This window comes from Cynocephalus volans, chromosome 5 (assembly GCF_027409185.1).
Source record: "Cynocephalus volans isolate mCynVol1 chromosome 5, mCynVol1.pri, whole genome shotgun sequence".
NCBI classification, from domain to species: Eukaryota; Metazoa; Chordata; class Mammalia; order Dermoptera; family Cynocephalidae; genus Cynocephalus; species Cynocephalus volans.
This window is the reverse complement of record NC_084464.1, coordinates 80,565,273-80,590,476: the sequence shown is the minus strand read 5'-3', so window position 1 is coordinate 80,590,476 and position 25,204 is coordinate 80,565,273. Positions and strand designations below refer to the sequence as shown.

General features: G+C 38.6%; 1 protein-coding gene across 3 annotated transcripts in view; it reads left to right on the top strand.

The window, feature by feature from the left end:
* FILIP1 (filamin A interacting protein 1) overlaps window positions 1–25,204 on the top strand; it is a 204,502-nt gene that overhangs the window by 116,955 nt on the left and 62,343 nt on the right. For all 3 annotated transcript variants that reach the window (XM_063098143.1, XM_063098141.1, XM_063098142.1), the window contains 2 exons: window positions 11,989–12,162; window positions 22,277–22,455. In XM_063098143.1, coding sequence (XP_062954213.1) covers window positions 11,989–12,162; window positions 22,277–22,455 — 353 coding nt within the window. The remainder of the gene's footprint in view (window positions 1–11,988; window positions 12,163–22,276; window positions 22,456–25,204) is intronic.

Here is a 25,204-nt window from a genome sequence, read left to right as displayed (position 1 = left end):
GACTCTGGAGTAAACAGTGTGGTCCAGATTCTTGAATTAGAGATTGAGGTGCTTCTTCAAATCACATCAACAAATAGTGCAGGAGGCTCCAAAGTGCAGTGCAAGCTGACTTGGGGTCGCCAGTAGTCTGTTAGCTTTCTGGCATAGGGAACACAGAGACTGTATGGTCATGAGAAGTTTGGGCAGTCACAGGCTGTTGAGAGCAACAGAGATGAGAAAAACTGCCTTAACTTTCAACCTATTGATTCAGTTCGTGGAAAGGCTTTTGGTTATGTTGCCCAATAGATCCAGCTGTTCCACATCAGTCAATTCACTCTTAGGAAAGGGAAAAAAAAAAAAAAGGAGATTGCCTTTTATTGGGCATCTACTATATGTTAGTACACTATGTTAGGCACTATGTTAGTCACATACATGTATTTCATTCTCATACAGGTTTAGAAAGTGAGGTTCAGACATGACTGGTCCCAGGTCACATAGCTACAGTAAACAGCAGAGCCACAATTTGTCTGTTTGATTCCCGAGGGGTGAGGTAACTAACATTTACCAGTTACTTTGTATACATTAGCTCATGTATAATCTGTGAGGTAGCTATCCCTATGCTCATTTTACAGAGAAAGAGACTGAGTTCAGAGAGGCTAACTTACTCATTCCAAGTCATACTAGCAGTAGTACAGAAGCATATTTCTAACACAAGATTCCAAAGTGCATGCTTTTTCTACCACATTGCATCTGTTGAGTAAGAGGGAAAAGAAGCAAAAAACTAGCTTTAACTTGCTAGTTAGAAACTAATCAGGAACTTGCTTAAAAAGAAAAACAAAAAGCAAGTGGATTCAGTGACCACATAACAATACACATCTTCAGTACATCAGAAAATTGATACTTATAATGACCACTCTGAGTTTTCGAAAAGACATTAACTTGAATGTTATATTCTTTTAAAGTAGAAAGGGACTTTGTAATACATGTGATGATGCACCTATTCCCAAACCCTTAACATGAAAAACTCTAGTATTTAAAGTGCTACCTCTTGATTTTATTGTAATAGTAAATATCCAGTGTGACATTTCCTGTGGGTTCAGAATGGCTGAGATTTTCTTGTATTTTTGTTTGGAAAACTCAACTGTAGTTGGTCAAATGTATGCTATAAATATAGAATTCACTTAGGTCAGAGGCTGAAATGAACAGATAAGGAAATACAGTAAACCCAAAGGAACTCACTGTTATATGATTCATATGAGCCTCTACACAAGGTAGTCTTATCTTGTCTGGTTAAAATAGTTTCTCTTATGAAAATGTATTACCCACGTTTCCCAGCCCTCGCCAGTCTGAGGATAAAAATAATATCAAAGACTTTACAAAGCCATCTCTTCCTTCTCCTTCCTCTGCCCCCTCCTGCTTAGTGGGAATGCTAGGCTCCTTTGGATTCCTCTCATAAGTCCTGGAAGGCCCCGAGAGCAACCCACACACGTTCTACACACTGCTCTGGGCTACCATGAGCACTTGCCATTTTGCCCTTTTTTCCTACTCCAACCCGCTGTGGTCATGACTGCTGCCCCTGTAAGTGCTTGCTGGAAGCTCAGCCAACACTGCTGTGTGTGCCCCAGGCTCTCTTCTGTTTACATCATTGATGTCTCCTGGGAGGCTGCTCAGGCTGATGTCTACTCTGAGAGCATGATGCGAGATACAGAGACGGCTGCTCCTCCCCACCTTCCCCCCTTATTGCTGAAGCTGTGATGCCTTGAATTCTAATTTACCAATTCCTCAGGTTTTTATTTGAGTCTTTTATGGCAATCCCTCACCCCGGGACTCAGGCATGGGTGGAGGGGATGGACTGGACAAGAGTCTGAGTGACGGGCACTGTGTTGCACTTAGACTCACCCTTCCCCTCTGACCCTGCTCCATTGTCCGTCAACCAAAATGGTGTCCTTCCTCCCTTGGGATGAATTCTTTCCCAGGAAGAGCCTCGGTCCCTCATGCAAATAGCTCTGTGGCAAGACCACCCTGCCAGTCAGTCTTCCAAATGGAATTACACAAGGATTTCACTCAAGCTGAAAAAATAACTTCTAGAGACCAACTGTAACAGAGGGCAGTCATAGAAAAAAGTAAGGAGGTGAAGAAAAATTTAATCTAAGAAGCAGAATTGTGCCAGAGACGCTTGATCTGTCCTGGGTCTTCGTCTAGCTGGTTTTTATTGAGGGGATTAAATGTACTGAGCTGGAAAAACCACCACAGTGAGAAAATACCTACTTGTGACTTAGCAAGGACTTCTTCTTTGTTCTAAAGAATTCAGCTTCTCACCTGGTTCACAGAAAGCTGGACCCTATCTGCTGATTACGTATAGACGTGGCAGTTTAAGGGCTCTGCCCAAGGTCTTTATTGGTATAGAACAAAAAGTTTCAGTCTTTGGAATTTAAGAAATTATCCACTGTAGGATCACAGCATTGCATGAGGGAACCTGTGACCTTATCTAATTTCTAATCCAAGACATAGCAGCTGTCACACTATTAATATCCCAATGTGTGTAAAAAAGAAAAAAGAAGAAAATCAAATAAGTAATAAAATGCACTTAAATCCAGGGGTAACAGTGACATTCAGTGACTAATCACAGGGAAATGACTATACTTTTATGATCTATTACATGAAACGTCAGTTTTTTAAAAAAATGATAATCTCTAGATAAAAGATTGGAAATACTTTTCATTTTCTTTTTTTATTTGAATTTTTTTGGAGTGAAATGTATTTTTAATTTTTTTAAATTGTGGTAAAATAGATGCAATATAAAATTTACAATTTTAACTATTTTTAAGTGTACAGTTCAGTGGCATTAAGTATATTCACCTTGTTGTGCGACTATCAACACTATCCATCTGCAGAATTTTTTTCATCTTGTAAACCAGAAACTGTACTCATAAACAATAACTCCCCTTCCTTCCTCCCTACTTCCCATGGCAACCACCATTCTACTTTCTGTCTCTATAAGTTTGACTACTCTAGATACTCATATAAGTGGATTCATACAGTATTTGTCCTTTTGTAACTGACTTATTTTACTTAGCACAACATTAAGGTTCATTGATGTAGTAGTATGTGTCAGGGTTTCCTTCTTTTTAAAGGCTGAATAATATTCCATTTATGTATACACCATGTTTAGTTTTTCCATTTATCTGTCAATGGACACTTGGGTTTCTTCTACTTTTTGACTATTGCGAATAATGCTGCTATGAACATGGGTGTACAAATATCTGTTTGAATCCCTGCTTTCAATTCTTTCGGACATGTACCCAGAAGTAGAATTGCTGGATAATACAGTAATCCATTTTTAACTTTTTGTAGAACTGCCATACTGTTTTCCACAGTGGCTGCACCATTTTACGTTTCCACCAGTAGTGCCCAAGTGTTCCCATCTCTTTACATCCTCACCAACACCTATTATTTTCTGTTTTTTTGATAATAGTCATCCTAATGAATGTAAAGTGGTATCTCATTGTGGTTTTATTTGCATTTCCCTAGTGATTTGTAATATTGAGCAACTTTTCGTGTGCTTGTTGGCCATGTATATATCTCCTTTGGAGAAATGTCTATTCAAGTCCTACACTCGCTTTAAATTTTTCTCTTTTTTTGAGTTCTTTAATATTCTGGGTATGAATTCCTATCAGACATATGATTTGCAGATATTTTCTCCCATTCCATGTGCTGCTTTTTATTCTGTTGATTGTGTCTTTGATGCACAAAAATTTTTAGGTTTGACATAATCCAGATTGTTTGTTCTTTATTTGCCTGTGCTTTTGGTGTCATATCCAAAAAACAGTTGTCAAATCCAATATCCGATAGAAGTTTTTCTCCTGTTACTTTTCTAAGAGTTTTATAGTTTTAGCTCTTACATTTTGATTAATTTGGAGTTAATTTTTGTATATTCTGTAGGGTAAGGGTCCAACTTCAATCTTTGGCATGTGGATATCCAGTTTTCCCAACACTGTTTGTTGATAAGATTCTCATTTCTCCATTGAATGGTCTTGGCACCACTGTGGAAAATCATTTGGCTATACAGAATGTACGAGGGTTTATTTGTTGGCTCTCTATTCTATTACATTGACATATATCTGTCTTTATGACAGTACCACACTGTTTTGATTAGTGTAGCTTAGTAGTAAGTTTGAGATCAAGAAGTGTGAGACTTCCAACTTTGCTCTTTTTAAAGATTGTTTTGGCTATTCAGGGTCTCTTGAGGAAAACATCATCGGGATTTTGAGGAATTTACTTTTAAAAATTCAAGCTTTCATAATGATGGTAAAAGCAAGTTTTAACATGATAAATAACACGTGCTTCTGATATTTTAATGAGATTTCTTTTGGATGATATTCAGTCTAAACTGCTAGTCTTTAATGAAAAAGCTCTATAGAGACTTTTAGGTTACTATAATTGTTGAGGAGAAACATTTCTTCAGAGAAATCAAAAGTCACATTTTTAATTCCAATGGTCCTTTAAACTAACCATGTACAGATGCTCTCCTTGTATGTTGTTGTATTACTAACCATGTTAACTTTGCTTTCTAAAATTCAGGAGAAAAAAATGAGTTTAATATTTATAGTAATAACTAAGAACATTGCAAATTACATGGCTTTATTTATTTTAATTCATTTATAATATTAGTATTTACCTAACTGGGGTAAATAGTATAATTTAATTTGGATGAGATTTAAAGACAGTCCATTTCCTGTTGCAACATTCTGGTGGAATGTACTGTTTTTCCTTACTCAGTTTACATATTTTCTTTTTGGAATAAACTTAAGAACAAAGTGACTCTAAATTGTAGACAAAGATGTCAGATGAAAGACTAAAGAGGATGACAAAATGTAATTGTTTAGATCTTTTGAACAAGGCTAAATAGTTAAGGTTGTTCTGAGATTTTCAGTACTAGTTTATTCCTCCCTGTCTTCACATCACTTAATTTTAATTTTCTTTATTTCAACACATCTTCACTGAGTGCCTATCATGTGGCAGGCTCTCTTTTAGGCACTGTAGATATAGCTCACAGCCTAAGAAGGAAATAGACAATTAAATGAATAAATTACCTAATGTAAATAGACACAGCACAGTTGAGTTCCCAGAATAGGAAAGCAGTCACAGAATGGGTGTGTGTTGATCCTCCAGGACCATATTATCTTGGCTCACTGCAGCAATGACCACATTTAAGCAGTTAAGTAAATAATACAAAGAAGTGATAGTATTTAGGATCTGTGTCATTCTGGTTCTTCCATAAACATAGAAACAGATTTATTCTTGCCTCAAGATGGATCCCTCATTTAAAGTTGCAGCTGTTGGCAGGAATGCCTTATTTAAAGTGTCATTAGGTAGGGGCAGGTTTCTCAGACTTCCCACTGGGTATGCTTCCTCCAACCAAGTAAGTGCACCAGCATGCCATGGGTCATGGTGGCATTGTCTGAGAGTTTGTTCTAAGTTGTCTGCCTTAAGCAAATGTTTTTTAAAGTCTTGTGTTATGTCCTAAACACTTAAGTGAATGTTAAAATTGTATTAATATTCTGAAATTATTGTAAACCACTTGCCACCACCCCATCTTTCAGTCATCGTAGTGCTTTAGGAGGATGTACCTTGTTTATCTTCAGGCTTCAAGGCTCGTTGTCATTTCACCCTGTGCTCCGAGGGTCATATACATCCCCAGTTTAGAAATGTGGAAAAGCTATGTAACAGGGGCATAAGAACTAAACATTCTTTCCTATTTATTATGATTTTTTTTTTTAAAGATTGAAAAACCCCACAAGTTTAAAATACAGTTAAAATTATCACCAGACATAATAGTCAATAACGGCATCTTGCCTTTAAAGAAAGCTATGTTTTGGAAATGATCAATGAAATTCAGTTCCTCAGCATGGTAAGCCCACTTATGGGTTCCCTGCCTAGATGCAGGGATATTATGGAATATCCAGTCTCCTTCTCACTTGGTGTTTGCCATACGGTGACCAGCTTGTCCCAGATTGACTGTGACTGTCCTGGTTTTCAAAAGTCCAGATTGGTAAGACTCTATTCCCCTTAGTTCCAGGCAAACTGTAACAGTTGATCACCCTAGTTTGTCCAGAACTGGCAAACACTTCCAACGGGTTCCGGGGACCCTCTTGGGTTCAATTGCTGGTCTGAAGTGACCATGGTTCTTTGGTGAAGAAAGGTCAGTGGGACTGATAACACAGGGAGAACATAGAGACACCTCTGGGTCAGGCAAGTCCCTGGGAATGAACCTTGAGCAAAAATTTTAAGTGCTTTTGGTGCTGAATTGGTCTATCTGTCCTAGAGCAGAGGTTTCCAAAATGCAGCTATGCTTTAGAATCACCCGCAGAGATATTTCAAAACACAATTCTTCAGCTGCACCAGTGGACCGACTGATTTAGAATTTCTGTTTCTTTAACACAGCAGATGAATGATCTTTCCACCACACAAATCTGACCATGTCACTATCCTGTTGCTTAAAAAAATTAAAAAGCTTCCTGTTGTTCCGTGACAAAATGCAAACTCACTGCACGGCTTAAAAGGCTTTTCATGAGTTTATCACTCGAGCCTCATATTGCACCATCCCATGCATCTAAATCTGTTTGGCCTTTGCATACAGTCTTCCAATGGTACACTCTCACCTTTCCTCCTCCCCTCTGCTCAAGAACTCATTGTGTAATTTCAGTTCACTTCCTCCAGAAAGCCTCCTCTGTTAGCTCAGATTCGAGTCAAGTGTTCTTCTAGATGAAGATCTTAGTCCCCTGTATTTACTCCATCATAAGGCTTATTATATACCATTGTAAACACATTTCAATTGTTTGTCTGTATTCTTCCAGACTTGGATTCCTGAGGATGCAGTTATATCTCCAATACCGAATGCAATGCATTGCACAAAGCAGATGTGTACAAATATTTATTGAATGCATAGTCGAATTCAGCCCCCTTTTGAACCTATGTCACCTGTGTGGGCTCCACCTGCCCTGTGTTTTATTCTGTCCCCCTTGATCTCCTATAAGATGAATGACTCACTCACCTGTTGGCCCTGGGCTTTGCAGAATAGCTCTTTGCTGCCCCCACATGTTTTGAATCAGCTCCTTTATGCAGCCAGCTGAGACAACTGTTGTTCCACCTGGTGTAGTTTCAGTTCTGGGGGGACATCTTTGTTCTTGGTCTTCTTATGCCTCTACTGGTACGAAGAGGAACTAAGTCTGGTGGAAGACAATGATGTGACCCCTCTATGTCTGATTCTGTAATTTTATATTTGTTCACCTTTATCATCAGGAGTAAATAAGTTGAACATTTTTATTGTCTCTTCCTCCTCCAATCCTCTTCTTCGCTTCAGACAGAAGAAGGCAACTCTTTTCTAGAGTCCTCTCCAAAGCATTCTCTCTGTGTCATTTCACATGTTTTTAAGTACAGTGGTCTAGTTAACAGCTCCTCTGTATCCTAAAACTTTAACCACTTGCTTCTGATAAAACTGCTGTGTAAAAATAGTAATGTTCAAGGACAGAAGCTTCCTTACATTTTAAATTTCACTCTTTTATAGAAAAATTAACAAGTTTCATAAAATGGAAATGTAAAGTGGTTTATCCCCAAAATGTAGGATCTTTTTTACATAGATAGAATCATGTTTGAAGTAGTGAAAAAAATTATCATGATCACAGTTATCTTTGTTAATCCATTGATTAAACAGATACCACAATATTAATTATTGATTTACTATATGTAATGCACAGTATCACATCACCATGGCCTCTTTTTCTTTGGTAATTAGTGTCTAAGAAATTAAGCTAAGATGAAACATGTAGTATATGTAGCATATCACAATTAATACACTTCAAGCATAGTGCATTTTTAGGGAGAGAAGTAATAAGTGTTTCATATCATTTAGAACAAAAGAAGCTATCTTCTAAGACAATTAGGAAGATTTGGTCAAGAAGATAGATATAAATAATATTTACATCGTTTTAAACTTAATAGCTTAAACAATTAAACTGAAATAGCTACCTATTTACAGTTTCAAAAGCATTTTATTTGCATTATCTTGTTAGAGGCTAACAAGGTCCCTATTACATAGGTGGGTTGGTGTCCCCACTTTACAGACAAGGAAACTGAATCAGGGAGATTAAATAACTTCTGGAAAGAGGCTACTCTGATTTAAAAATTCCTTTTTGAAAAAATATTCTTAAGAGCAAGTTGTAAAATGTCTAGACAGTTAAACTATACCAATCTTACATGTTATATTTGGTTAGGGAAAAAGGTATTTTATAAAATTCCTTTTCTTTCCATGCAGCAAAAAGTCATCTAAGGATAGAGACCTAACAGAAACTATGGTAAATTGTCACTATTGACTCAGCATCTACTGTCTGCCAAATTCTCTATATTAGGCATTTCATATGTTTGTATCGGATTTTATCCTAACAATTGCATAAGAAATTTATTATGATTCTATTTCATAGATGATAAAATAAGGTCAAAGCAAAATCACGTAGCACAGCTAATATTGGAAATTAATTCTGAGTCTCTTGAAAGCTGGGCTCATTCTGCTATACCATGATATGAATGTTATTTCCATGTTTTAGTTCAAATTCTTATTTGCTTGATAGCTTTAAGGTTTATTTAATTTCCTTTTTGCTTAGGTCATGCAAACTTGTGCTAAGTAGCAGTGCAATTGATGCTCTCAAGATTATCTCATACAGTGTACATTTGAGAGCCACTTTCTGATTACCTTTATTCATAATTAGGGACAAACGCTTTTTCAGAATGTCATTTATGGAAACGCCATATAGAAGTAGTTCTGCTGTGATTCCTTCAACTGTTTAGTCAGAATGTGACTAAATCAGGATAAATGTTAGGTGGGAAAGCCCATGATCCTTACACTACCCTGTTTTCAGTATACTTACCCAGCTCAGTGCTGTTCTAGCTCTGGCTTCAGTGCTGTGTTTGGAATTCTAAAATGAATCAGGACAATGCCAAAACAAGGGTGTAGAGTAATCTTTGGGCAATTTTGGTTTCACTTCCTCCTTTTTGTTAAATCCCAGAGATAGTGTGCATTGGCTTGTCTATAGCCAGAATGAAGATGGCTTTCTCAGCATTGGGTACATGAAAAAGAACTTTCTGTTAAATTATTTGCCTTTGTTTAATTTATGTGAAATAAAAATGGTGAAGCATTTCTTCTTTCTTTATAAAAGTACAACTTTGTTTCTCTTTATAAAATTAGTTATATATTCCCTGTAGAAAATTTAGAAAATATATGAGTATAAGCAAAAAGAATAGAATAAAAACAGCCCTTAATTTCACTACACTATATTTTAGTGTCTGTCTTCTAAGCCTTTTTCTTTTACTCTTTCAGAACTTTTAAAATTACCTAAGTACTATATGATAGAATCTACTTTCTAAGCTTCTATAATGATTTTCTTTCTGAAGAATTAGAGTTCTGCTTTTATTCTATTTTTTTCTTAGACATCCACTGTAGTATGTTTTAGAGAGCAGGGGAGCAGAGCATTTGAAATATTTACATTTCATTTTGAATCAACATCTCAATTTAAATTATACAAATAAAAGTACATTATTTTTTATTTAAAATTAAAAAAAAATTATTTATTTATTTTTTCAAAAGACAGTATTTATATCTCCCCTGTGAGTCTTTAAATTTCACATGCTAAAATATGAGCTTTAGAAAACAGCCTTTACTTCATCTGATTTAAGGATGGAAAACAGACAGTAGTTTGTTATCAAGACTTCCAGCCTGCCAACTTGCTATCATCACCATTTTTTCACTTTCAAATGTGATTCTAGATTTTACTTTCTTGTCATTCCATAAATCACTAAATTCACAGTCCTGTGTTTCTTCTTTCAATATGAGTTTGTCTCCTTCAGCTTTGGCCAAAGCAAAAAGTTGACCTCTGGTGTGAGGGTGATTTAAAGGAGAAAGGTGCTGACATCTTTCTAAGAACAGAAAGAGGAAATGCACTTGCATTGAGGTTGGCAAGTTTAGCTTGGATAATGCCAAGGATTTACATTCAGTTTGGTTGCTGTGTCTCTTAACCGATCAGTGTAGCCCTGTGCCCTCAACCCTGTATTCACCTGGGAGTTTTAAAAAAGTACTGATGCATAGGTTCTTCTCCCAGAAAACTGGATGTAATTGGTCTCGGATGGCATGGGCATTGGGATTTTTTAAAGTTCTACAGGTAATGCCAATGCCGTCAGTGTTGAGAACCATTATTTTAGAAGATGTATTCAGCTGTATGAGATGAACATAGGAACATTTCCTGCTTGAAGACCAATAGAAATCCACATACCTTGAAGCTCCTTCAACATAGGGCTACCACGTAGAGATAAGAAGTTATGCCTTGCACAAGTGTGCCTCGCAGAAGGAATGAACAGGATCTGAAACACAGCCTACTTTTCACTCACTGGGTAAGCTACAACCTGACTCAGGGCTGTATCTTCTGGAGGAAGCAGACACCTTTTTCTAATTTGCCCAAAGACACTATAGGCTAGCCCGACACTGCATCTGTGCTTATGTCCTTACATCCTATGTGGAGACACATTGCCTTTCCATTAAACTATTTTCTGACTCTAACATTCTCACTAATACTCCAAACCACTAGCTTCTTCAAAATTCATATTTTTTATTTTTGTCTTGAAATGAGCACATATGTATGTGGCAGAGACATGGCAAATCTGCAAATTCCAGTTCATTGACATCTCAGTAATAAATTAGTTTTTAGCCATCTGGAATTAGATTAATATGGAGACTGAAAAGCAATAAAAGTGAGAAACCTCAAGAAAGACAAACTTTCTAATAGTCATATCATGAATACTCATGGTTAACTAGTTAGCTCTCTCATTTAGAGTACAATGATAATGAACCAGGTTTATAATTTCAAACTACGGTTAACATTAATACAGGAGAAAACTCTATTCCACTGTCCCAACCAGTTTGTTCTTTAGTAGAAGTTGGAACAAAGTCAGGATACTTCTTACCCATCACCATTACTGGAAAAACAGCTCCAAGTATATGCCCAGATGGAAGTACATTCAGCAAATGTTAGCTCCATCATAACTAGAACAATCATCACTACTAGCCAGTACAAAGTATATCCAGATGTATTTGCATTATGTCATGGGGACCAAAGACAATATGATATAAAACCTACAATCAGGGGTTTTCTCAAGAACTTCAGCAACATGTTAAAGTTGTGCTAAGGAGCCAAAAGAACAGGGCTGGCTGATTAGTTTAGCTGGTTAGAAAGTGATGTTATAACACCAAAGTCAAGGGTTCAGATCTCCATACTGGCCAGCTGCCAAAAAAAAAAAAAAAAAAGAAAGAAAGAAACCAAAAGAACAACTCTGACCCTACCAACCTGACTCATCTGATTGGCAGTTGGGATGTTAAACAGGTAAAATTTCATCTTCAGCATGAATATATTAGATTGAAAATACCCAGCCCAGTACCATGCGAGTTCCCAACCATGTTTCTGTGCAAAATGAATCACTTGATGAGAAACGAGAAATCACTAATAAAGGCTGTTTGTCAATTACACATGGAGTTACAACCAGAATGGAAGTAGCAGGGTTTTATTTTAAACCAGATTTGAATTCTACATTGAGAGTATAAATAGAAAACTGGTAAATTGTAGATTGTCACTGACCTCATGTGCACTGAAATCGGTTAAGAATCCCAGGACCAGCCCTCCCTTCCCTCCCCCCAACCTCCATCCTCGCTACTTAGATATAAGGCGATTTTTATGTAGTTAATATTAGCACAAACCCGTTTTTTGCTTGCCTGCTTCCTAGCAACCTGCAGCAGAGTATCTGCTGGCCAATCTGCTTTTCGTAAAAAATAAGAACAGAATACGGAGTGCATATGCCAATAGACCTGAAGAGGTGGGGATGCATTCAATAAGCTCCATATTGATTTTGTGAGCCCAGTATGTGATTTACGGTGTCAACCATCTGACCTGGCTGCACTTTCTACTACAGGCCAGAGAAGATGTGATCCACATGTTGAAGACAGAGAAAACCAAGCCTGAGGTTCTGGAGGCTCATTACGGGTCAGCAGAGCCAGAGAAAGTGCTGCGGGTTCTGCACCGAGACGCCATCCTTGCCCAGGAGAAGTCCATAGGAGAAGATGTCTATGAGAAACCGATTTCAGAGGTAAAAACATGACACTGGCAAGTCCCTCTAGAAAGGAATCAGAGGGAGAGAGAGCTTCACGTTCTTCCATTTACATGTTTTAACTTTTTCTTTCAAAGGCAACATTGTTGTAATATACTAATACAGAATTAAAGTGTAATTAAATAATTCAAGGGTTATAGTACATAGATTTCAATGATAAGAATTTTAGAAGCTTTTCCTTAAATATACTTAAAGGCTGAAATGTATTTTTCCATGTGATTATGATAGTTACATGCTCTCATGCTATATCATTCTATTTCTTCTCTAAGAAATGATGTGTACAAATTTGAAGTGCTAATCAGTTTTAACCTTGAGTTGTCAGGATCATCAAATTGGTAACCTAAAATTAAATTGATTTTATTATTGATACTGATGGTTCTAAAGCCACTATGTTTTTTGGTATCTTACAGACTGTCATAATTAAAATGGTCTTATGTGAGTAGCTAAAATATAGTGATTGAGGCAAAATCCCAATGAAATGCTTAGGGCAGTTCTTTAAGATGAGAGGAATTCTAATAGGGCTCTATTTTTCATTTTAATACAAGATTGTTTTAGCAACTATTGACTATTATTATTAATTATCCATGATATCACATCTCACATTGTAGTAGAAGTTTGATGCCAAATTAAGGTAATAGTTTATGAATCTAGCCACATTGACTCTACAGAATTTGTGTAAAAAAATTTACACACATGAAATTAGTATCATGAATGAAAAAAAGAACACAGAAATTAAAAGTCTGAAGTAACTTAGTATAAATTTAACTTTTAACTTATGTCAATCCTGAGCCCCTAGATTTTGAACAGTTTCTTAAAATGTGAGTATCAATTGAGAGTAATTTACTCTTGATATATAAGGTAGTAAAGGACTGGAAAGCTTTACAGGGAATCTGCCACAGGGTAGGTCAGAATTTTTAGCACCTAAACATTGTGTTCTTGTGTACTTTCTCCTACTTGACCATCGTTTAAAAGGGAAAAAAATGGAACTGTCCTTCTGTCTTTGAGTGTCCCATATATAATGTATTCCTTCTGGCCCAATGCCTAGAAAGTTGTTTATAGAGTTGATGGAAGGATATATAATTTCACTGTGTTCTGGAAGGTACTTACCTTGGCAGTCAAAAAATTTATGGGGAATATGCATTATTCTCTCCGGAAAAATATAGCCGAATCTTGGCTCCCAATCGTCCTCACCTGTATCATCCTATTTCCTCACTCCCCCTCTTTACCCCCTGACCCTTGCCACCTACCATCTAACAGTTCCCTGTGCGCAGCTTTGAGCCATTGAGTGCCCTTAGGAGACATTCTTCTGCCTTAGAAATAGTGTTGTTTGCCTGGATGAAATGTACAGTGTGCACAAGTGGGTTGTAGGGAAGCACACATGTAGGCCCTCCTGGGAGCTTAATGTCTCTGTTTTGTTCTTGTCACGGTACATATGAAATAGTTCCTTTCTTCTTCTCCCACCAAAAAACCTACCAAGCCCTTAATTTTCCCTCTATACTAAATAAACCATCAAGAGTGGAAATTGCTTTTCTACCTTTTAGCCTTATACTGGCTTTATTCTCACTCTTTAAGGCTTTTTTTAGTTAGTAAAATTGTCTTGTTCTTCAGCCGCAACTTTTGCTTTTGTTTTGGCTCAGAAAATTTTGTTTCCAGGAATCCTTATGCCCCAAGAGTAAGGAGAGCCTTCTACATTGCTACAGGACTAGGAATAACCTTAATTAAAGGTTTTCTTGGAGAGCAAAAGAGAGTCTTAGCCTAAGAAATATGGTTTTCTGCTTCATGTATCTTCCAATGATCTTGACTCTGGAATAGTAAACTCTGACTCCTTATTACTAGTGCCTCTGTGTACTTCAAGACAGCTTCTTCTTTTATCTTAGAAGCAAAATGGTGGGGAGACTTAAAACCACATGATTCAAAGACCTGACTTAAAGAACTGGGAGTGTTTAGTGAAGGAAATAAGATAAAGTTGTCTTTTGTAAGAGGCTGACATGGAAAGCAAGATTAAACATATTTTTTTAGAAAGCTAAATGGGGGTCCATGGGAGGAGATAACAGGAAACGAATTTTGTCTGTTTATGAGGAATGTATTCCCAAAAGAAATTGTTTGTATCCAGAGGTGAGGACTTCCCCTTCACTAGAGGTATACAAGCAGGGACAGAAGAACCATTTTTCAGAGTTACTGATGATTCAAGAACCTAATTATGAGAACTATGGATGTAGCAGGATGGAGCTGAATGAGAAAGTTTCTAATTGCCCTTCCAATCATGAGATTCCATGATTCCTTTGTTATCTTTGGTAGACTTTTCATTTTATTCTCTGGTCTTTGGCCATCTGTTCCCTTAGTTAGAGGTGGTATTGCATAAGGGTTAAAAAAGTAAGTACCAGAGCAAAATTTCCTGGCTTTGAGTCCTGGTTCTGCCATGTACCAGTTGTATAACCTTAATCCAATTATTTAACTTCTCTGTGTGTCAGTTTACTTATCCATAAAATGGTGATATTAATAATATGTATGTCATAAGATTGTTGTAAGATTAAATGAGATAAGTAAAGTATGTTAGGATAGCACCTGGCACCATGTAAGCCTCAAAAAAATTTAACTGATTATTGTTATCATCCCTCTCTCCGTCAGTTATTTCTACTTATAAGAAGTGGGCTCTGCGTGGTGCTGACAACGCAAGTCGGGGGTTGAGATCCCCTTACTGGTCATCTTTAAAAAAAAAAAAAAGAAGAAGTGGGCTCTATCTGGTTCAGATAGTACCTCTCTTAATATACCCTTTCTGTCAGTGTGCTGGGATAGTAAACTCAACTCAAAATAGCTTAAATGATAGGGAGGATTTGTAACCTCACATATCAAGAAGTCCAGAGATAGGGAGGATCCAGGTTGACTAATTCACTGTCTGCATCACAGCATCAAAGATACAGGCTTATTCTCTCTGCTCCCCCATCCTCTGTTCGTTGGCAGGATGCTGCTCAAGTCCAGGCATCATCTGTACACAAGACTACCTTCAGCAGAAGATAACCACCCTTTTTCTCTGGTGGCTTTTTAAAAAATTTAAATACAGTAGGAAGCCTTTTCTTGAAGCCACCTACCCAGCAAAGTCCCCTCATGTCTCACTGGTGATGACTGCGTCACTTGTCCCTTCAAAAACCAGTCACAAAAAGGAAACAGAATTACCACAATTGGTCTATCTGTTAAGCTAATTAAGGTCCATCTCCCAGGTCTTGGGAGTAAGGTCACTTTTCTTGATCATGTGTCCTCAGAGGAAGGCAAACACCAAAAGAAATCTGGGTTAGATTAATGAGTGTGGAAGAAATGGGAGATCTGGGTAGGCAGCCAATATAGTGTGCTAACTTGCCTTTTCCTTTGCTGCTTCCTTTTGTCTCAGTGTTAAAATTACTTTGTTTTACACAGCTCTTTAAGAGGCCAGTGGTCTTATTGAAATGACTGACTAAATTCTTAAAAGTGAGTGGATTAATCACTGTGTGTTTTATGAGTGTCTGTAAGAATCTAAAGGTCAGGTTTTCTTGTTTCCCCAGTGAATGAAGGAAACCATGTCCTCAAAATTTGAGTTTGAGTATGTGACATATTCTATATGCAGCTGTTGTGAATGGACATTTTTATTTGCTTTCCTAGTATTGTTGCTTGAACACTGAAATTTTTCCTGGCGTCCAGATGATTGATACTTTCCTGACCCACATGTGAAGGAGAACAGCCAAATTGTCATTCTGATTTGAAGAAAAACACCTATTTGGTAATTAAGGACCATTCTGGAAAAAAGAAACAACCAACTGCTTTATGTTTTTCCATTTACCTTCTCTTTCTTTTTATTTATTTATTTATTTATTTTCCGTGACCGGCGCTCAGCAAGGGAGTGCACCGGTCATTCTTATATAGGATCTGAACCCGCGGCGGGAGCGTCGCCACGCTGCTAGCGCAGCACGCTACCTAGTGCGCCACGGGCTCAGCCCTACCTTCTCTTTCTGACAGAGAAATCTATTTGAGGCTATTAAAGCCCAGAAAAGAGAAAAATATTGAAGGTCCAGCATGTGGTTAAATTAATAAAACTTAATTTTGTGTGAAAAAAAAAGAAAAAAAACTTATGTCAAGCTTTTGGAGCAGCTCAGTTTGACAGATCTCAGAGACAAGATCTGCTTTAGGTAGTATTAACAAAAGATTGATGGCTGCATAATTTTCTAATTTCTGCAACAAGGATGAACTGGATGTCTTTTCAGATCTTTTCCTAAAATGTTGAGATGATTATATGACAGGACATATTCAACAGGCTAGATCTACTTTCATGTCTGAGATCCACCATTATTAGCTGTGTATGGCTTTAGGCAGGTCACTTAAGCTCTTTAAGCCTTGGTTTCCGCATCTGTGAGGTGGAAGTAACCACAGTGTATAACCTCTTAGAGCTGTTGTGAGGAATGACATGGATCAATGCCTGTAAAGCTCTTAACGTAGTGTCTGGAACATTCTAGGTACTAAACAAATATTAGCCATTAATATTTGCTGGGATTCGAGGATGATAATTACTTATACCCTTAATTGGTTCCAAACTTGGGGGTATTTGATGAGAGGTCAAAAACGTATCAGTTTTATAACAACCACCATCACCACCTAGATTGGAGATCTCAGCTTGGATAAGTAGTCTCATTTGGGCTTCCCAATTCTTTTCTTCCAAGTCTGGAACTTGGGATGACACCTCAAGCAAGAGGCAGGTCTGCAGAGCAGACAGACTTACCCAGAATTACTGCCTCCTGTCCACTGAGTTTTTTGGACAGTGCACTGAGAAAGGAGTTTCTGACTTACCTTCAGAAAGTAGGCCTGACTCAAATATTCCTAACTCACGGACAGAGGAGCAGAGCAGAAAACACCCACCCTGTGAGTTATCTTTCCAGAGCTGTCTAAGCTGGGCATGCTTCGTGGTTCCTTTCTCCTCTCATCTCAGCAATCTGAAGAGTCATTCTTTCTTGTGGAGAAGTAGGTGAAGAGGTAGAGAGAAGGACAGGAACTATTTTTCCCAATACTGCCAAAATGAAGTCCTGCTTTGTGAGAGAAACAAAATGCTAGAAAGAGAAAAGGTTTTCTTCCACCTTTTGCAGACTTTGGTCTTTTAAACCTTTTGGATTAAAAATAAAGTTCTTTTTACCCAGGAGCAGAAGTCTTGCTTCCAAATTTATGAGGCAGAACTCTGATACTTCACTGTTCCATTAGCCTCCTGGGACCATGACCAGGTAGTTTAACTCTTGTTGTAGAAGCCAGATTGTACCTCAAGCCAAAAAATCACTGCTCACGATAATTTCCGTACCAAATTAGGCCCATCTAGGTTGTCCAATAAAACTCACTAGAGGTTAAGCTGTGAACCCAATATGGTGGACCTCTTTCCCTTGCCAAACATCTGAGGAAAAAATAAAGAGCAAATATTAAATTCCCCTGTACTTCCTTGTAAATTAAAGTCCTGAATATCGAAGTTCATAATTCTTAAGCAAAATTCCCCCCCCCCAAAAAAAAGCAGTTAAGGATTCAGTTTCTTTCCTTCCTAATTTTGTATTCTGCTCTGCCTTAGCCAGAGGGATCTCGATTGATTGTCTGGGTAGAGTTTGTTTGTTTGTTTTCCCCTTCAAATAAAGTGTCCTGGACTCATCAGCATTTTCTAAGTTGCATTAAATGCATCCTGAAGTCCCTATATCCTACTTTTTTCCAAATAATTCAGAGAATTATTAGGACACAAGCAATTATCCTGTATCAATGTAACACTCATAAATTTAAAAAAATACAAGAAAGTCCCCAGCTCCAAGATTAATTTATCTCAAGCAACATTATATCCCTTGACCTTCGGACTCCATAATGCATGTTACTCCTACCAAAAACCAAAGTAGAGACTTAGGGCATGTCTGAGGCAAGGAAGGTAGATAAGGAAAATCTTCAGCTAAAACAGGATTCTGGTGAGTTTGGGGCAGCTATCCACATTGGACAGAGCTTGTTACCATTAAACGGTTAATAATTAGGGGAAATGGTGAACCTCAGGTTGGGTGGAGGAGCCTGTTTGCACCTACTATCTTTGTTCTCAGAGAGTGGTATTTGAAACACACCTGTCTTTTTGCAAAGTCTAGGGATTTGCAGTGGTGACCTTCTCATGCCCAGGTGTCATTTTAGCTGCTCTACTTTCCTAAGTGCTTGTTTAAAGCCTCTTTGACCTTTTTCTTTTTTTTTCAGCCCCTGTGTCCAGGCCTATGAAACCCATCTCTTCAGAAGGTGACCCTTCTGGGGCCTGTGTGACTTGGGGCCTAGAGAGGATCACCCCTTACGCAGTGCTGCTCTTCCTCAGAACCTAGCCTGCCCTCATGTTTGAACTTTCCAACTCTTGAATAACTTTTCCTACTCATGGCAACAAAAATAGTTTCTTTGGCCATAACTTTTTCTGCAGTAGGAAGGCTCAGCTGTTTTGTTTTTATTTGGCATTTTAACCAGTTTCTTCACGTGTTCCCTTCTTTCTCTATTACTATTTATGGATCTCAGAGTTTTTTTGTTTGTTTGCTTCTGTTTCACCTATGCTTTCAGAGCTAGACATTTGTTTCTTAATATTGCCTTCTATGTTCTGTATTGTGTGGTCTCCCTCAGTGAGAGACGTAAAATCAAGGAGTTCTGAATCTACCAAGAGTATTCTTTGTTTAAAACAAATCTTTTAATTTTCATGACCTTGAGTTGGATAATTCTCACCAAGGGGTCTTTTCCCATCATGGCACATCCATGCTTGGACTTATCTGCTATTGTCTCGCCTGAATACCTTTCTGTTTGTCTCATCATTTTTTTGAACCCTTCATCTCAAAGTTTCTCGACATGTTCACTTAGGGACCAGGCAATATTGGCAACTCCATCTACAACAGCTGACACCCTAAAACTCACCAGGTAATGCTTCAGATATCTTACCCTGATCTTTTCAGATTTTAATTCCTAAATCTGCTCATATTTTACATAACCACTTTGAATAGCTGCTGCAGACTTCAAGGGAAGGCCCCCAGTTAATCTAATAAATGACAGTCTGCAGATTTATAATGTGTTCCTCCGTTGTTTCCTGGATCCTTCCTGTCACGCTGTTTATCGGGAGAGTCACACTGCTCTGTTCTCTGGGCTCTCCTGTCTCTGTCTCTTCTGATCACTTGTTCTGATCAACAATGACTAAAATTACCTCCCTTATATATAACCCTATCTTGGAAAGCACTTAGATTCATTTCCCTTTTGTGTAAATCCACTTCGGTCTTTAAGACCTCATATTTCCTCTTAAGTAGATTTTCCTCTTCCTGAATTCATTAATACTTCTCCAGTTAGCTCTCTGCAGGTAACAGAGCTAAAACCACTTCCTGAATCATGATCCTTTTATTTAAAATGTGCCAAAATTTCTCCCCGTCTCAAGTCCTTGCACTTCTCGACCAATTTGATTCATTAGAATAAGACTTCCAGATACACTCTTTACTTAGTAAATTTTAGGCCTTTGCCATTACGATGATCTCATTCAATTTTCCTTCCAATTCTGTCCAAGTGGAAGCTGTATTTCCAAGTAGTAGGTGACCATTCTACTTTTACTATTCATTAATAAAATCATTCCTCTATACTGAGCCACAGCTTGGATTCTGAAAACCAAAAGTCATGAACACAGTATATATGATTAATGAATCTACAGAGTCCATTGTTATGGGAGATGGTCTTCAGAGTCTCTGGACAAGCCACATAGAGCCAAAAGGATAGGCCACCTAAGTTCTCTTTTAGGAGCTTGATGTGGTTCCAAACGAAATAGCAAGACACAGCAACTGGCACAGCTGATCTATTGCTAGTTATGTTAGTTCTTATATCCAGAATTTAAAATGGAAAGCTAAACCCCTACACACTAATGCTTTATAGCAGAAGGATTTACTGCCTCTGCAGTTTAACGTCTGGGTCTGCAGTTCTGCTTGAGAAACACACTACACACACCAGTGCCTCAGCAAATTACACATTAAGAGAAGAAAAGACTGTCTTCCTGATAATGTCATTACTGTTGGGGTCAAGCTGTGCTAGTGTGGGTGAGGTGGACATTACCCGCAGAGACCCCAGCAACCTACTTCAGGGGACTGGACAGGATTGTAGCTACTGTGAACAACCAGCCTCAAAGGCCCACATGGACAGAATGTATTAAGGCTAAGGCCTACCCCTGCCTAGACTGTCCTAGAACACTTGGTATTCCCGTGTGCTGTTTTTTTCTCCAGATGTCCACACAATGACTATCTCTTTAGATTTCTCAGTCAACCATCCAATTAATAATACCACCATCTTCCCCTCTAGACTTTCTTGAATGGACTGAAAGATCTTGGGTGAGAGTTTGGACCTTTGGAGCACAATGTATCAACCTATGTCAGGCAGAGTAAAAAAAAATAGAAAATGAAAGGGCTGAGCTATACATGTCCAGTCCTCTATTCCAAATACAACCCTCAAATAAGTCGCTCCTCTTTCCATAGGGAGGAGTGGGAGAGGGTATGAAGAAACAGGCAGGAGGTGTTCTTCAGATACTTTCAAAGGGATGGAGAGTCCTACTTTATGATAAAGTAGGAAATCAAAAAGGAGAAAAAGTTGTTCATTCTACATTTTTGATGATGATGATGTTTCAAGAATGCTTGAAAAATTCTATAAAATATGGTGAAAATCACATTTGTAGGAAGTTGGGAAAGTTCTTAGGGAGAATATTTTCTAATTGGGAGTTGTTCCAATGGGAAAACCTCTTGCATAGACTGTTCCTTCAACACTACGAAAATTTATTAGAAGATGTGAAACTACAATTTGCCAATCCCTGGTGATCTCAGATATTATCAGTCAACAGTTAACATGGGCTCTCCACCAATCTCTATCTCGTCACCTGCTCCTAAGCAAAGGGAGTGGAGATGAGGGAAGAAGATACCAGGGATGTTGGTGAGAGTTTCTCATTTATTTTGGGCCCCAGAAATGATCCATTCACAATGAACATATCATTTAATTACAGAGGAAACCTCAAATCCTCTTTAAGTTTGAAGGATAAACATAGTCTGATGCTGATACCCAATGGAGCTAACCCATTAGGTTTTAGGGAGTTGATTGTGGGATTGAGAATGGATTTTAGATATGTCTGTTTCACCTTAAGCAGTGGTTCTCAACTGGGGTGGTGGTGAATGAGGTGGTGGCTATTTTTTGGCAATGATAGGATAGTTAGATTGTCACAACCAGAGGTGGCACTACTGGTATCTAGTGGGCAAAAGCCAGGGCTGCTGCTGAACATCCTCCAGTGCACAGCCCCCCACACTAAAGAATTGTCTGGCCTGAGGAGTGCCAAAGTTGAGAAACCCTGAAGTAGAGTGTGAAGGAGCAAGGATAGGGAAATACCAATATCGTAAGATTTGCTTCAATTTAACATTTATTGAAAACCTGCTCTGTTCCAGGCACTGTGCTAGGCACTAGGGACTAAAAAGATGATCAAAGCAGGATCTCTTAATGATCTTATTGCCTGGCTAGAGAAAGAGGCACAAAAACCCTGTAATAATCTTTGATAAGACCTATTTTGTACTCTCTACAAGCTCTGAAATCCTCCCTATCTTTAGCATCTCTTGAAAAAAAGAGGACTTTGGATTCTTCATATAATTTTCTTAGAAATGTATATAGCTGCCAGCCTTAAAAAAAGATTGGGATGTTGATAATTATTTTCCAGGGGAAAAGTATGATAAATGTACATGCTGAGATCTTATTTTTTCTGAGATCAGGAGGCATGTTATCCTCTTTCTTTCTGAGTATAGGGCTTTGTGCTATTTCATTAAAACTGAAAGAGTTTGTTCTCCTGAAAGTTTAGGAACCATACACATGTTTACAGAAAAGGGGCCAGAAGGCCAGCTGTTACTGCAGCATTATTATGGCTACTTGATAAAGCCAATTGGCATAGAGAAAATGAAGGAATGGGAGAAACAGCAGAAAATACCAAACTCAGTGTTCTCCTCTTCAGGTAATGAATCCCTAGACCAATGTAAACAAATTATTTAGAGTCATATGCAAAAGAAATAGAATATTAAGCTCTTTCCCATGTTTGCTTACTCAGCTGGACAGACTCGAGGAAAAACAGAAAGAAACCTACCGGCGCATGCTGGAGCAGCTGCTGCTAGCAGAGAAGTGTCACAGGCGCACCGTGTATGAGTTAGAGAACGAGAAGCATAAACACACTGACTACATGAACAAGAGTGATGACTTCACCAACCTGCTGGAACAGGAGCGGGAGAGGTAATGTGCACACATGCCAGCAGCCACGTCTGGGTGCCTGCAGCCCCTACAGGTCTGTCCCTCCCATCAGGGGTCAGACTTCAGTACACTGGGACCACAGACAGGCATCTAGGATCTAATTCCAGTTTCTGAATTATTTGTTACCAGACTGTGAAACAAACTTTTACCATATTACATGAATATGTCTGGGGGTGCATATAAACACATTTCCAGAGGGATATTAAAAGCCATAAAACTGGAAAGAAACCCAGGGAGCTTACATTTGAACTTGATCAATGAAGTACCTACATTTGAAAAGCCTCTCCACTAATTGCCTTCTATTTGAAATCTACTTTTTCTCTTTTGGGTTGAAATCCATTTTTCAGGAAGGCAAATTCTTAAATGTAACCATTATAAATGAATCCTACTCATTCTTTTTATTTTTTATTTTTGGTGGCTGGCTGGTACAGGGGTCAAACCCTTGACCTTGGTGTTATCACACTCTAACCAATTGAGCTAACCAGCCAGCCCCAAATCCTGTTCATTCTTTTTTAAAAAAATTTTTTATAGCATATTCATTGTTACAAATCATACTTATTCTTTATGCCCCTTATCCAATCTCTGCCCTTCCCTCTCCCCCTACCCCTTCCCCTTTCCACTCCCCCTACCTCTTCTAATATCTATAGATTTGTTCTCTCCATCTGATAGATTAACTGTCCCTCTGTTGGTTTGTTGCCTAGATGATCTGTCCAGTGCTGAGACAGGTGTGATCAAGTCCTCCCCTATTATCTTAAATCAGATGCTTCTTCTATTATTCTGGAGCGTGCTTTGTACAGAAAGAGGATCTCTTCTTTTTTTTTTTTTTGGTCTCCGCTGGTGGCCCTCTTTGTGTCAATGCCATTGAGAGTCTGACGTGCCATCTGCATGGTGGCTGTGACTTCTGCTAGCTGCTTTTGTGGCAGCCATGGCAACTGTGGTGGCTATGGTGGGCTACCCATGTGAAAATGGTGTTTTTGGTGTGCTCTTTACCTGGTTCGGGCTGGTTCGGCTTCCCCCAGCTCGATGCCTCATTCTAAGATGTTGTTGCAGAGCAGTTGGGGAAGAGAAGGAGGAGGGAAGGGGGAGGGGAAATAGGGTGGGAAGAGGGGGGAGGAAGGGGAGCTGATGGAGGCCTGTGGCCTCACCTCATTCCTGCAGGAGAGACCAGGGAGCTTCCAGTGGTGGCTGGGTTGTCGCTGGGCTGGATGCAGATGTCGGGGGATGTGTGGCTGAAGCCCATGGGACTGGCCATGCACCTGTCCCTTGAGATGACTCACTGGCCTCTGAGTTGTTCCTTTTCTCTGTTGTCTGTGACTCCTCGCTTCTGTGTGGGAACCCTATTAGTGATCCTGCTGGCCTGGGTGCCAAGGTCCTCTTCTCCCTGCCACCTCCAGGCGACTTCATAGGAAGGGCACAGCTGTGGTTTTTGCCAGCTCTTGCTCCCTGTGCTCACCAGCTCCAGCCTTGAAGTGGCCAGGGCTGGAAATGATGGGATGATCCTTTCTTTCTCTCATCGTGGCTTCTCCTGACTTCATGAACTCCATAGGTCTCTCCTCATCTTCCCCTGAGCTCTAGTGGCCCCAGCTTGGCTGTTGTTGCTTTTTAATAATTGTAAATTTGTTGATTTGTGGGAGAGAATGACGCTGGGGACTGTCTATTCCGCCACCTTGACTGCAAGCCCCAAATCCTATTCATTTTTAATACTAAGTATTAAATTTTCCTGTAGGTGTTTAGTTTTCTCAGGCCAGGGATTGCCATATTTGAAACAGAGATACCAAATTGAAAAGCTTTGTAATCAACTCTTCTAACTGAAAACCATCCAGTTTTTCTCAGCATCTTTTAAATTATTCTCTCCTTTTCCTTCCCTCAGCTGAATCTCTATGTCTGTGAATTTCCCAGTCATTGAAACAACAACATTGAATCCTGATTCTTCTAGTTACTAAGTGTGTCTGCTTCTGTGTTTAGGACTTGCAAATTGAGAGCCACTCAGGAACAGCTTTACCTGTTCCAGCTTTATTATCTATTTAGTTACAAAAAAGAGATCTGGTTTTCCCAGATTAGTTTACGTACTAGAAAAGGCTATCACAATAAGAGAGTAAATAAAAGCATGAAGCAGAATAGGTTGTGTTAAACATTTTTTTTTTATTGGTAATGCTTACTTATTATTGGACTTGGCACATCCTTGGGGAAGGAGAAACGGCAAAGAGAATAATAGCTGAAGGGTTACATACTGTATTCCAAAACTTCTAATTTCTTATGCTTGTCTTAAGCTCCTGTAAGCTAAGGCTTAACAGCTTCCTGTTGGAACAAATAGATGATCTGATTTGACATTTTGGGGCAACTAGTGAGAATAAACCGCACCTCCTCAATCTAGGAGAACCTTCCAACCTTAATCTACAGATATTGCAAACAGGGTTCTAAGGACAGTATAAATTACATATATCTACGACAATCATCTGCTTAGACATTCTGTGCTGGAATGTGATCAGGTAAAAAAGTAGCAACTTGTTTCTTATAGACTTTAAAAAAATATCTGAAATCTAATAATTTTAAAAAGCCCCTGTGAGAATTGTTTTTGATAACTTTGTAAATTGCTTGGTTGAGAACCAGATGTTTGTCTTTTCTACAATTTCCCACATAAGCCAAGTGCCTGAGGTGGCAGAAGTTCAGTTACAGGGTTGTTGGTTTAATTGAGGCGTGAGGGTGGAGGGACTGTACTTATCCAGGCTGT